The sequence below is a fragment of the Populus nigra genome, chromosome 11 (genome assembly GCF_951802175.1).
Source record: "Populus nigra chromosome 11, ddPopNigr1.1, whole genome shotgun sequence".
Classification (NCBI taxonomy): domain Eukaryota; kingdom Viridiplantae; phylum Streptophyta; class Magnoliopsida; order Malpighiales; family Salicaceae; genus Populus; species Populus nigra.
This window is the reverse complement of record NC_084862.1, coordinates 14,956,811-14,968,729: the sequence shown is the minus strand read 5'-3', so window position 1 is coordinate 14,968,729 and position 11,919 is coordinate 14,956,811. Positions and strand designations below refer to the sequence as shown.

At 33.4% G+C, this 11,919-nt stretch overlaps 2 protein-coding genes across 2 annotated transcripts; both read left to right on the top strand.

Moving 5' to 3' along the window:
* The first annotated feature begins 1,630 nt into the window (after window positions 1-1,630).
* On the top strand, window positions 1,631-8,012 carry LOC133668283 (disease resistance protein RPV1-like). Its single transcript, XM_062088057.1, has 5 exons — window positions 1,631-2,207; window positions 4,607-5,708; window positions 5,793-6,065; window positions 6,162-7,076; window positions 7,167-8,012. Exons 1-5 carry the CDS (start codon window positions 1,702-1,704, stop codon window positions 7,695-7,697), a joined length of 3,327 nt encoding a protein of 1,108 aa, XP_061944041.1. The 5' UTR covers window positions 1,631-1,701; the 3' UTR covers window positions 7,698-8,012.
* On the top strand, window positions 7,809-10,858 carry LOC133668284 (protein PSK SIMULATOR 1-like). Its single transcript, XM_062088058.1, has 5 exons — window positions 7,809-7,917; window positions 9,360-9,476; window positions 9,575-9,651; window positions 9,777-9,821; window positions 9,940-10,858. Exons 2-5 carry the CDS (start codon window positions 9,378-9,380, stop codon window positions 10,523-10,525), a joined length of 807 nt encoding a protein of 268 aa, XP_061944042.1. The 5' UTR covers window positions 7,809-7,917; window positions 9,360-9,377; the 3' UTR covers window positions 10,526-10,858.
* The last annotated feature ends 1,061 nt before the right edge of the window (window positions 10,859-11,919 follow it).

Genomic DNA, 11,919 nt, shown 5'->3' with positions numbered 1-11,919 from the left:
TGTTTATAATAAATTTATTTTTTAAAATTTAATTAAGGTTTTTTTATGGTGAGGATTAATTTCCTGCGCATCTTACATTTACGCGGAGTTATATTTTTATAGTTCTTAAATTTAACTCATGAATTGACTTGAATTAATTTAATTTTTTATTTTATAAAAAATAAAAAAAACATATTTTTTTTAAAGAAAAATCAACATATTTTAACTAGATTTTTTAAAAGTGAATACTTTAGTTTATGTTATGCTATCTGCAAATGATGCCCACACGCACACCACAACAAATAGTGTGCAAATAAAATATACACTCCCAAGTCCCAACAATCCGGCTTTCTTCATGGCCATTTTTTTTTTAAGAGAGGTACACGCGACGCATGCGCCGCGCCTCGTTACATGCAGATGACTTTTGGGTTTTTTAAAAAGTTGGTGTAGTTTTATGAATGTTATAGTTTTTAAAAATATTTTTTTATTTTTAAAAATTTATTTAAAAATGATCTAAGATGTAAAAATTTTAATTTAAAATAAAAAAAATATTTTTTAAAAACACACTTTTAAAATATAAAAATAAACCAGTATTCATGATTAAATTTGATCAAGTAATTAATGCAAAAGAAGGGACGAACTGCTCAATAAAATAATTACTCGAATAATTAATTGATTTAGGGGATCACCATGGTACCTTAACGGTAGCTTCAACCAATCGAATAATGTTGCTCCCTAATTATTATATAAGTAATAATTAGAAAGATAGCCTTTAAAGTGGTAAGAGTTAGCGTATCAGTAAGTAAATTGCATGGTAAGTTGTCATTAGTTACAATTTATGTGAGAAAAATAAAGATTTCATGTATGCATTTTTTGTTATTTTGGTTAAATAATTCTTATGTTCTTTAAATGTGTTCATTTAAAACTTGTATTTTCTAGTTTTCCCAAATAAATTAATAACTAATTTTGATCATGTCTTGATGTTAAATTAAGTTAAAATATTTTTTTAAAAAGAAACATAAGAAAAACTCTATCTAATTCCTACACCAAGATTTGGTAAAACTTATCAATCACTTATTTTATTTTAACTTTGAATTTTTTAATTTGAATAAAAAATAACATATAAGATAATATTTTAATATTTATAAAAATAAAATTAATTTTTGGGATGAAAACAATTAAGAAAAGAAAGGATAAATTAAAAAGAATTGAGATAGGTTGCCCTAGGCCTAGGTAGCGGAACACCTCGTTTAGTGAGTTAGCTCATAAGTATGTATTTGGACCATGGAAGCTTGACCCAAGCACTTACAAAAAACAAAAAAAAAGAGGGTAGATGAGGACAATGCATCGCTCATTCTTTTTAATATATATATATTTTTAATTATTATTCTATCTATTGAAGATATAATTACACGCTTTCACATGCATAAATCTTGCTTCCTGCATTAATATTCTCTGGAAAAAAAAAAAGAGACAACTCGTATATATACGCAACTTTTCATTGGTCATCGCAGTACGAGGGAGAATTAATCCTTCCATAACTTTTGCTATCAACAAGCACAGTGGGCATCACAGTACGAAAAAGACCCTTTTCTTATCGCGATAGCTAGGTCTTTGGCTGTCTCCCTCGGTAATTAAAGTGTCCCTCGCATTAATTTTTGGAGTCATTAATTTTGTACCATTTCTCGTTCTTTCTCTCGCCACCATAGCTTTCATGTTACAATGACATCTGCGTCTTCATCTTCATATTCATCCTCAAAACCGTGGATTTATGACGTGTTTTTGAGTTTTAGAGGCGAGGACACGCGCAAAAATTTCACCGATCATCTCTACTTTGCCTTCAAAGATGCTGGAATCAACACATTTAGAGACGACAATGAGCTCCGAAGGGGTGAAGATATTTCGACGGAGCTATTACATGCGATCCAAAAGTCTAGGATTTCAGTCATTGTGTTCTCAAAAAATTATGCAAATTCAAGATGGTGTCTTGAGGAACTAGTGAAGATCATGGAGTGTAGGAGAAGCTGTAGGCAACTTGTTTTTCCTATATTCTATGATGTTGATCCATCTGATGTAAGGAAACAAACTGGAAGTTTTGCAGAGGCCTTTGCTGGACATGAAGAAAGGTTTGTGCTCCAGACAGACAAGGGCAAGGTGGCGACATGGAGGATGGCTTTGACTGAAGCTGCAAATTTGTCTGGATGGGATTTGAGGAATGTTGCGGATGGGTAAGCACTCATAAAATCAACCATCCTTGCTAATTTAATGGACTTTATAATTTGAATTAATAGTAATTCTTATGTTATCAATGATATGATCCAAGTGATAAAATTCTCGAATTTGAACCATTTAAATTGTTTTTTTTTTCTACTATCCGAAATCGTATGATAAAGCTATTAAGGATGAAGATGTTATTATTAAAAAAACTAAAATAAAGTATAATTTTGGTAGAAGAACTAACAACTTGTATGTAAAAAAATGCTAGAAATTTTAAAAACAATTTCAATTAAACAAAAAAATTGCAAATGGCAATGGTACCAAAGGAGTCCTTAACGGGCGAGTCTCAGGCGGAAACACGAAACCTTCTGCTTGGGAAATTTCAAAACAGAGAGATTGTGATCTGTGATCTTTCACTTAATTAATTAATAACTTGAGATGGGAAGAAAATAATTAATAAACAGTTTTCTTTTGTAGAAATCACAAAATTATAAGAAGTGTGTTGTCTATTAACCATTTGATGATACTACCATCCCGTAGCGGCTAAGAGTTAATTAATAAAAAAAAATTGTTTTCGTAGAAATCACATTATCCTAAGAAGTATGTTGACCATTAACTATTAACCATTTCTTTAAAATAGTTTTGTTTGGTCCCTCGTATTTTTATGTTAATATATAATTGGTTTTTTAGTTGATAGAAATTCAATTTTGATATTAAATTTTATTTTTTTAATCTTTTTCTTATGAGAGGAGAAAGGCTAGTCGAATTTTAATGTATAGAGAAAATCATTATTGACATTGATTTTGATCACAAAAGCCTTATTTTTCTTGTGACCCTCCCGTCGCAAAATTTTAAAAACAACAATTAACTCATTATCTATTTAGTTTTTAAAGAAAAGAGATGGATAACAGGTTGTTCATTCCTTTAAAAATTAAATAAAAACAAGCTCACGTTTGAGGGTTGGGCACTTTTTTTTAAATGGCCCAGGCATGTTGGTCTACCATGCTCACGTTTGAGGGTCGTTCCATTTAGGCCTTTTTTTTTAAAAAAAAATAATTTATATTAGGTAAAAAATAAATTTAATAAAAAAAATTATGAAATCTAGTTGAGATCATGACTTGTGTCATAGGCTTGACAAGTTAATCTTAAAAATTCAAGTTGATATAATATTTTATTGTCTGAATAATTTAGAAAAAAAATTATTCAGATTGAATTTAAAAAAAATCATTTTGTTTATTTTGAATTTGTCTTTGTGATGTATTTTTTTGTGAGATTTATTTGTTAAAATTTGATTTTTACATTATTCTCATAGCGTGGTTAGGCCATGAAATTCGAGTCGATTAAATATGTTGTCTTCTCAATTTTTTTTTAAATAAACGATTCGAAGAATTATTTTTAAGCATTTTGTTGTTTTTAATTGGTTTTCATGATATATTTTGTTTTGATTTTTATATGATTAATTATTTTTTATTTGGTTTTTGTTAGATTTATTGGTTTCAATTTATTTTTTATTCAATTTTTTATCATCTTGATTTTTTTTTTAAAATTCAAACCACATTATTAGGTATGAGCTACTTGTTGTCGAATAGCTACTAAAGAGTTTCTAAAACATCATTGATAGGCTCCATCTTGCATCTTGCCCGATCCAATCACTTTCTTTGTTTTGAAGTCCTGATAAATACAAAATCCCGGAAAGAACACAACGAAATTTGAATCTATGGTAAAAGATTACATATAAAATAATTAAGTGCAGTGGTTATTAGGGATTTTTTCGATATGCAGCATTTGTCAATGTATAAATCACTTCATTGGCTTGTGAGGAGTGATCGATCTTGAAAATCTAAACTGCACTTTTCAATTTTGAAACCGAGCAATTTGGACCATCAATTGGAGAATGTTGGGATCATTTTTTGGAATCTTGGACCAAGATTCATGTGATGCAAATCCAAGTTGATCTTCTCACATGATTCACAGACAACATCAATGATGATGTAGAGGTATTATCTCATGTTTTTACTCATAACCTCATAGTGGGTTTTGTTATAAGAACGTGCCTTTTGAAAAGAGAGCTGGTATCTAGAGCTTTTTAGTTGTTAGGGACTAAACTACTAGTCGATATGGTGTATGGATATCATCACTATCCAATTTATTTTGAAAAAGATTTCAATAAATAAATAATTTTAATAATTTAGGTAACGATATATACTGAGAAGAAGAACATTATCAGTAGATAATCCAGGGTTGAGGAACTAAATGGTGATCTAAGGAATATGAGATGTTTTGCTTGGGGCTGGATTTTCTTCAGGAAAACTACAAATTATAAAATATTTTGGATTATGCTTTACATAATACATTCTAATTGGCTGTTTCATGCTTAAAGTCTCACTATTTTGTTGACAATTATTTGCAGGCATGAAGCAAAATTTATAAAGAAAATTGTTGGGGAGATTTTGAGAGAACTGAGTAGCACATACTTATTCGTAGCCTTCTATCCAGTGGGGATAAATCCTCGTGTGCAACAATTGAACTTTTTGTTAAATGCTGGATCAAGCGAGGTCTGCATTGTAGGAATATATGGAATGGGAGGCATAGGGAAAACAACCATTGCCAAGGCCATGTATAATGAGTTGTTTCATAGTTTTGATGGGAAATGTTTTCTTGCCAATGTTCGAGAAATTTCACAGCAGCCAAATGGTCATGTCAAACTGCAAGAACAACTTCTTTTTGATATCCTGAAGACAGACAAGATTAAGATTGGCAATGTTGACAGAGGAATGAATATGATAAAGGAAAGACTTCACAGTAGAAAAGTTCTTCTCATACTCGATGATATAGATAAATTAGATCAGTTACAAGCGATAGCGGGGAGTCGAGATTGGTTTGGTTCAGGAAGCAGAATCATTGTAACAACAAGAGATAAGCATGTTCTAACAGTTCTTGGAGCTGATCGAGTATACATGGCCAGAGAAATGAATGACATTGAAGCTTTGGAGCTCTTTAGCTGGCATGCCTTTCGAACAAGCCATCCCGTCGAAGATTATAAGGAGTTGTCAGAACAAATTGTTGACTACTGTGGAAGATTGCCACTAGCACTTGAAGTAATAGGCTCTTTTCTATTTGGTAGAAGTATAGTTGAATGGAAAAGTGCATTGGAAAAACTGAGAAGAATTCCTGATGATCAAATTCAGAAAAAGCTCCAAATAAGTTTTGATGGCCTGAATGATGACACACAGAAAGATATATTCCTCGATATATCCTGTTACTTTATTGGGATGTACAAGGAATATGTGTTACCAATATTAAATGGTTGTGATTTTTTCGCAGACATTGGACTTGGTGTCCTCACTCAGAGGTGCCTTGTATCTGTTAATGAAAAGAACAAGCTAATAATGCATGATTTGCTTCGAGATATGGGGAGAGAAATTGTTCGTGCGCACTCACCGAACAATCCAGGAAGGCGGAGTAGATTATGGATTCCTGAAGAAGTTGGTGACATACTGAGAAGAAACATGGTGAATGCATTCAAACTTATCATCGTATAAATTCATGTTTTGAAAAATATCTGATCCTTTCCTCTTGAGGTGGTTTATTGACAGGGAACTGAAGCAATCCAAGGGATGGCCATAAACTTGCTGAAAGTGAATGACATGAAAGTGGATGTAAATGTGTTTTGCAATCTGCAAAACCTAAGGCTGCTCCAGCTCAATCATGTAAAGCTTGGTGGAGGCTGTGAATATCTTTTGAGAAAATTAACCTGGCTCTGCTGGCATGGATTTCCACTCTCGTTCATACCTGATGGCCTCTATGGGGAAAACCTTGTTGCTATAGATATGCGACACAGCAACCTAAGACAGGTTAAGAATTCTAAGGTATGCTAAGACTATCAAATATTTATCTAAGCTTTAGTATGCTATCAAACATTAACAATTTCTTTCTAACTCCTGAATCTTGCTTCTTTTCCTCAGTTCCTTTGGAAGTTGAAGTTTCTTAATCTCAGTCATTCTCATTACCTATATCGGACTCCCGACTTTTCCAGACTTCCACATCTGGAGAAGTTAAAACTCAAAGACTGCAGAAGTTTGGTTGAAGTTCATAATTCTATTGGATACCTTGATAGACTTGTTTTGGTAAATTTCAAAGATTGCAAGCAACTTAGGAGGCTCCCGAGTAGCTTCTGGAAGTTGAAGTCTATCGAGATTCTTTACCTCTCAGGCTGCTCAAAATTTGATGAATTGCCCGAGGACTTGGGAGATTTGGAATCCTTGACAATTCTCCATGCAGATGACACTGCCATAAGACAGGTACCAAGTACCATTGTCAGATTGAAGAACCTCCAAGATTTATCACTTTGTGGTTGTAAAGGTTCAACTTCCGCAACATTGCCTTCACGTTTGATGTCATGGTTTCTGCCAAGAAAAATTCCCAATCCAACCAACCTGTTGCCACCTTCCTTTCATGGCTTAGACAGACTCACATCATTATCGCTCAGGGGTTGCAATTTATCTGATGATGCGCTTCCAAAAGATCTTGGGAGCTTACCCTCACTATCTAATCTGGAATTGGATCGTAACAGTTTTCAAAGTCTACCAGCTGGCTTGAGTAGTCTTTTGAGGCTTACAAGTCTAAGATTGGACGATAACACCAGGCTACAAACAATTCCAGCTTTACCTAGAAATTTGGATACCTTGCGCGCTTCGAACTGCACATCATTGGAAAGATTACCAGACATATCAGTAGCTTCACGTATGCGTTTGCTGTATATTGCTAATTGCCCCAAACTGATTGAGGCTCCAGGATTGGATAAATCAAGGTCCATTTCACACATTGACATGGAAGGGTGCTACGATATCTCAAATACTTTAAGAAATAGCATGCACATGGTATTCTTTCTCTGTCTCTCTTTACTTGTTAAACATATTATACTATGTTGTTGTTAAATATACAAAATAAAAATGGTACTCTTTGTGCAGGGATGTTTTTCTGGTTTGGTACTTCCTGGAAATGAGATTCCTGCCTTGTTCAACTATAAGAATGAGGGTGCTTCAATATCGTTTAAACTACCTGAATTCGACGGCAGGAACTTGAATGGCATGAACGTGTGCATTGTTTGCTCATCTCATTTAGAGAAAGAAGAAACTAAACAAATTAGAATCAAATTGACTAATTATACTAAGGGTTTTACCAAGAAGTTTCGTGCTGTAGCAGTTAACTTGGTAAAATCCTGCGAAGATCACCTTTGGCAAGGCCATATATCAAACAATTTTTTCAAACTTGGTAGTGAAGATGAAGTGGAGCTTATTGTAGACTGTATGAACACAATGACTGTGAAGAAGACTGGAGTATACCTAGTATATGAGCAAGATCAGGCAAGGCTTAAAGCTAAGAGAGGTCTTGATAGTGATGATGAGGCAGGATCAAGCTGTGATAACCTACTTCTAGCAAAAAGATTGAGAATGGAGACTAGTCCGCAGAACATTGAGGAAAACATGGATGTGGCATAGCTTCAGCCTTCAGGTTTTGGCGTTTCAATGTTGTCTCTGTTGAAGCTTTAGTTCAAGATGATATTTTATACATTAAGCCTGTGTAATAAAGGGTTTTTGGGACGCAGGAGATTCTAGAAGTGTTGAGCTACCAAATATGGAGGTGAAGGTGTTGAACTACTTTTAACGGGTACATAGGAAACAGGAGTCCAAGTGTTGAGCTACCAAAATTTATATTTTGGTAAAATTTTCAACCCTATTTTGAACATCCAGTGTTTAATTTAAAATTTTATCTTCAATTATGAGACTGATATAACATCTAGGTTTTTCTCTCAAGTCGTTTAATTCACTTCCTTCATATTTTCTCCTTCCAATCTAATTTTTTTTAGTTCAGGCTGCCAACTTTTATAATATTTTTGTTATTTTTGTCACGTCTATGGAACTTGCTAGTAGTAAAAGAGCTGTTTTTTCCGTACATGATGCTCCTCTTTGCGACCATAAACATTGAAGAATTTCTTGGTGATCTCTGATATTCTTTGCGTTGTATGCATGGTGGTCTATAGGAGGAGATAAATAGTGTTCGCACTCTTTATCTGTTTTGAGTAGTGAATCTTCTATCAAGTTTGGCTCACAGTGAAAAAAGAAAAAAGAAATGCTACATATTCAAAGAAAAGAAGTTTTGCACCAAAGACTGTTTTTGAATATATATATATATATATATATATATATGGATTCTACTTATTCTGTTTTAATTTTGGTTAAAAAAACTATAATTTGTAATTTTTGTAAATTTTTTTTTCAAATTACAGCTATAAAAGCTACCATAATATTAAATACATACTGATATAATTATCTGATTATGTCATATGTCAATCACCAATCTAAAAATGTGTTTATTTTTTCAATTTAACTTGTTTATATTTGTGGTTCAACTTGATTTTTAAATATTTTTTTAATTAAAAAGATATTAAATTGATGTTTTTTTATGCATTTTAATGATTGTGATGCAATAATATAAAAAATAAAAAATATAACTATTTTTTATGTATTTTTAATTGAAAATATTTTTATAAAAATATTATGTATGACATTATCAAACATATAATAAGGTGAGAGTGATTTTTATAAACCAAAAATATTAGTTTTACAATCCATAATCAAGATTGGTTGCTATGTGACATTAAGGACTCGTTTAGGAACGCGGTTGCGGCATTATTTTTAAAAAATTTAAATTTATTTTTTAAAAAAAAAAATTAATATGATTTGTATGTTTTGGATCGTTTTGATGTGCTGATATCAAAAATAATTTTTAAAAAATGAAAAAACATCATTGACATATATTTTAACATAAAAAATTATTTAAAAAACACCCGCAACCACACTGTCAAACACACTCTAGTTGTATGCACAACCTACTGTTTCGCTCTGACACAGACTGAGTTGAGGACTTTCAATGCCCCTGCCAAACTGAATGACTTGGGACTTGACTTTAATTTTGTTTGATTACCATACTTTTTTCAGCTGCTTCTCAGTTTCCTTCCCTGAACCTCACTTGATTTCACTGTTTAAGTTCGCATGCATTAAAAAATCGAGTTCTCTGCTTCATTACACTCTTCTCATTCTTATATGCAATCATATTCTTATAATACTGGTTCAAGGCCTTCTAACAATAGATGCTCTCAGGTGGCACGATCGAGCTCCATGCCTCCAAATGGTAAGGACACATTGTACCAGAGCTTGCCACCTGGTGTAAAATCAGCTCTACGTTCCAAACTGCAATCGTTTAATGTCAAAGATGAGGTACTATTTTTTCACCTCAAAGAAGAGGGTAGAAAGTCTTATTTTCTCATCCATGCGGATGCTCTAGTTGTTTACTTCATTGTGATTTGTATGTCCAGCTTACCATCACAGAAATTAAAGAAACGATGGAGAAGACACTGCAGTGGCTGGTTCCACTGTCCACTAACACAGCCAAGTATGTAATGCCATTATTTTCCCTACCCAAAAACAGAAACTTTTCCTGCTTTAAATCCTTAATTTTCAATGTCTCATTGCCTAATTGTTAACATTTTTCTTTGAATTTTAATTGATTCGGAACAGAGTGCATCACGGTTTTGGCTGGGTTGGAGAGTGGGCAAGTTCCGGGTGAGTCCATTGCTTTCTTCCAATTGTTTTTAAGAATTTCATTTTTGCAATTTATTTTGTTAACAACAAGTAAGCTGAATGGCCCGAGTATAAGAAGATTTGGTCGTGGTGTGTACAGGTCTGAGGCCAACAGAAAACCTGCTGCTGGAGCAGCTGATATAATCCAGATTGAAACACTCCACCATGCGGACAAGGAGAAAACAGAAGCCTATATTCTTGAACAACTATTATGGCTTCACCATCTTGTCAGCAAAACCAAGAGTGTTTCTAGTGGTGTTAGCATAAAATCTCATGCCAAGTCTGCAATTGGCACACAGGGTCAGAAGTCGAATCAGAAACAAGAGCAAGAGTCACCCAATGCAGCTGACTTGCCTGACGCTGTAATATCCAATGCACCACCACCAACTACCGAAGACCAAAAAATATTGCAGGACGCAAGCGAGGAAAACCAGATAGAAGAAAATAGTAAGAGCCAGGACATCAACTCAGTGGATACCAAGTTGAGAGAAGATGGTGGGCTGAGTACAACTAACAACAATTCCCCAAGAAGGAAAAGCGAGGACTCAGCTACTGTAAAAAATGTACCTTCTGCGCTTCCCATCAGTGATATTGATATTGACAAGGAGGAAGAATTGGATAAGATTGACGGAGTTGATGTGCTCAGATACAAGGGAAAGCCTGGACTTGTTACTGCCAAAACTTGAAAAACCTTCTTTCTTTGGTTCCACCATTGGCTTATGGGATGACAAGGAGAAACGATCGGATGTTAATAGTAGAGTTGATGTGCTCAGATAACTTATTGAATGATATACATGATATTGAGTGACAAGAAAATTCTAGTAATTTATAGACTGGGAAAGCCATGTTGTCCTTATGCATTTGGGCTAAGCCTGGCTGCATGTACAGGCATTACAGGTTCTGTAATGATGGACAGAATCACAGTTTATACACTACTATATATACTGAAAGCATGCCGTACTTGGACCACAGGTCCTGTGGAACTGAAATTTAAAAAATTTGCCTTGGATTCTGGTGTATAGAGTGCTGTATCATTCTTTTTCTCACCTGGCAGTTTCAATCTTGAGCATTGTTCACTTCTTTTTGGCATAATTACTGGTGATCCGCTGACTCCAGTCTGGCTCAAGAGTTAATCTGATTAACAGCATGCAAAGCCACCAACCGATGCACAATCTATCAATATATGCATAACTTTTAATCCAACTTTATACCTATTATCTATTTTCGGTTTTTTAGCTCCAAACTAGGCATGAAAGCTACTGCTTTGATTTTTTTTTCTTTTTTTTCTTGTTTTTTTTATTCTTATTCCTAGTTAAATTATGACTTTCAATTGAATTTGAATTTTACTAATTAAAACGTTTCAACCATATAGGCTATTTTTCAAAAGAAAATCAATGTAATAAAGACTTCTAAGAATAAATAACAGGTTTCTCTGCAATTCTCTATAGTTAAAGGCTCTAATATTAGGACCTGAAAACTCTCCTTTTCTTCCCTGTAGTTTAGGGCTGGAAAACTTTATAAATTGAGGAACCTTATCCATGCTTTACAAGCTCTATCATGCAGAGAATGCATACTAATGAAGACAAATAAAAGACAAAAAAAATGCCCACTAAATTAACAAAAAAAAGGGGTAATATTTTGGCAAAAGTTAGATATAAAAAATTCAGAATATTGGGTTTGTGTGTGAGCCAAGAACTAAGTTTTAGCCATTGAAGAGGGTGAGTGAATTTTTCAATATAATCACAGGGAAGTTAACACAGAGGTTCAAAAAAGGAGATCTGAAGACGACGGAGAATGTTACCAGAGCTGACTTGAATACACCATGAAATGTTATTCTCCTCTCCATCACTTCTCACTCGTTAAATCAATGCGTTTTTGTAATCTGACCAACTCTTTCTCCGTCATCCACTGAAGCAAATGTTTCTAAATAATAACTAAACAAAAAGGAAAATTCGTAAAATTAACAAGTAAATGGCTACTGTTTTGGAACATAAAAGACATCTTCATGCAGCTTTCTGTTTTAAAGTCAGATAAAATTCATTTCAAAATTGTCATATAGATTTATTTTATATCTATTTTT

Bases quoted from the DNA above. Each gene is read 5' to 3' on its own strand.
- LOC133668284 (XM_062088058.1), top strand. From the start codon at position 9,378: ATGCCTCCAAATGGTAAGGACACATTGTACCAGAGCTTGCCACCTGGT. The intron at 9,652-9,776 runs GTATGTAATGCC...GATTCGGAACAG, and splicing joins CTGTCCACTAACACAGCCAA to AGTGCATCACGGTTTTGGCT. The intron at 9,822-9,939 runs GTGAGTCCATTG...TGGTGTGTACAG, and splicing joins GGAGAGTGGGCAAGTTCCGG to GTCTGAGGCCAACAGAAAAC.
- LOC133668283 (XM_062088057.1), top strand. From the start codon at position 1,702: ATGACATCTGCGTCTTCATCTTCATATTCATCCTCAAAACCGTGGATT. The intron at 6,066-6,161 runs GTATGCTAAGAC...TCTTTTCCTCAG, and splicing joins GACAGGTTAAGAATTCTAAG to TTCCTTTGGAAGTTGAAGTT. The intron at 7,077-7,166 runs GTATTCTTTCTC...CTCTTTGTGCAG, and splicing joins TAAGAAATAGCATGCACATG to GGATGTTTTTCTGGTTTGGT.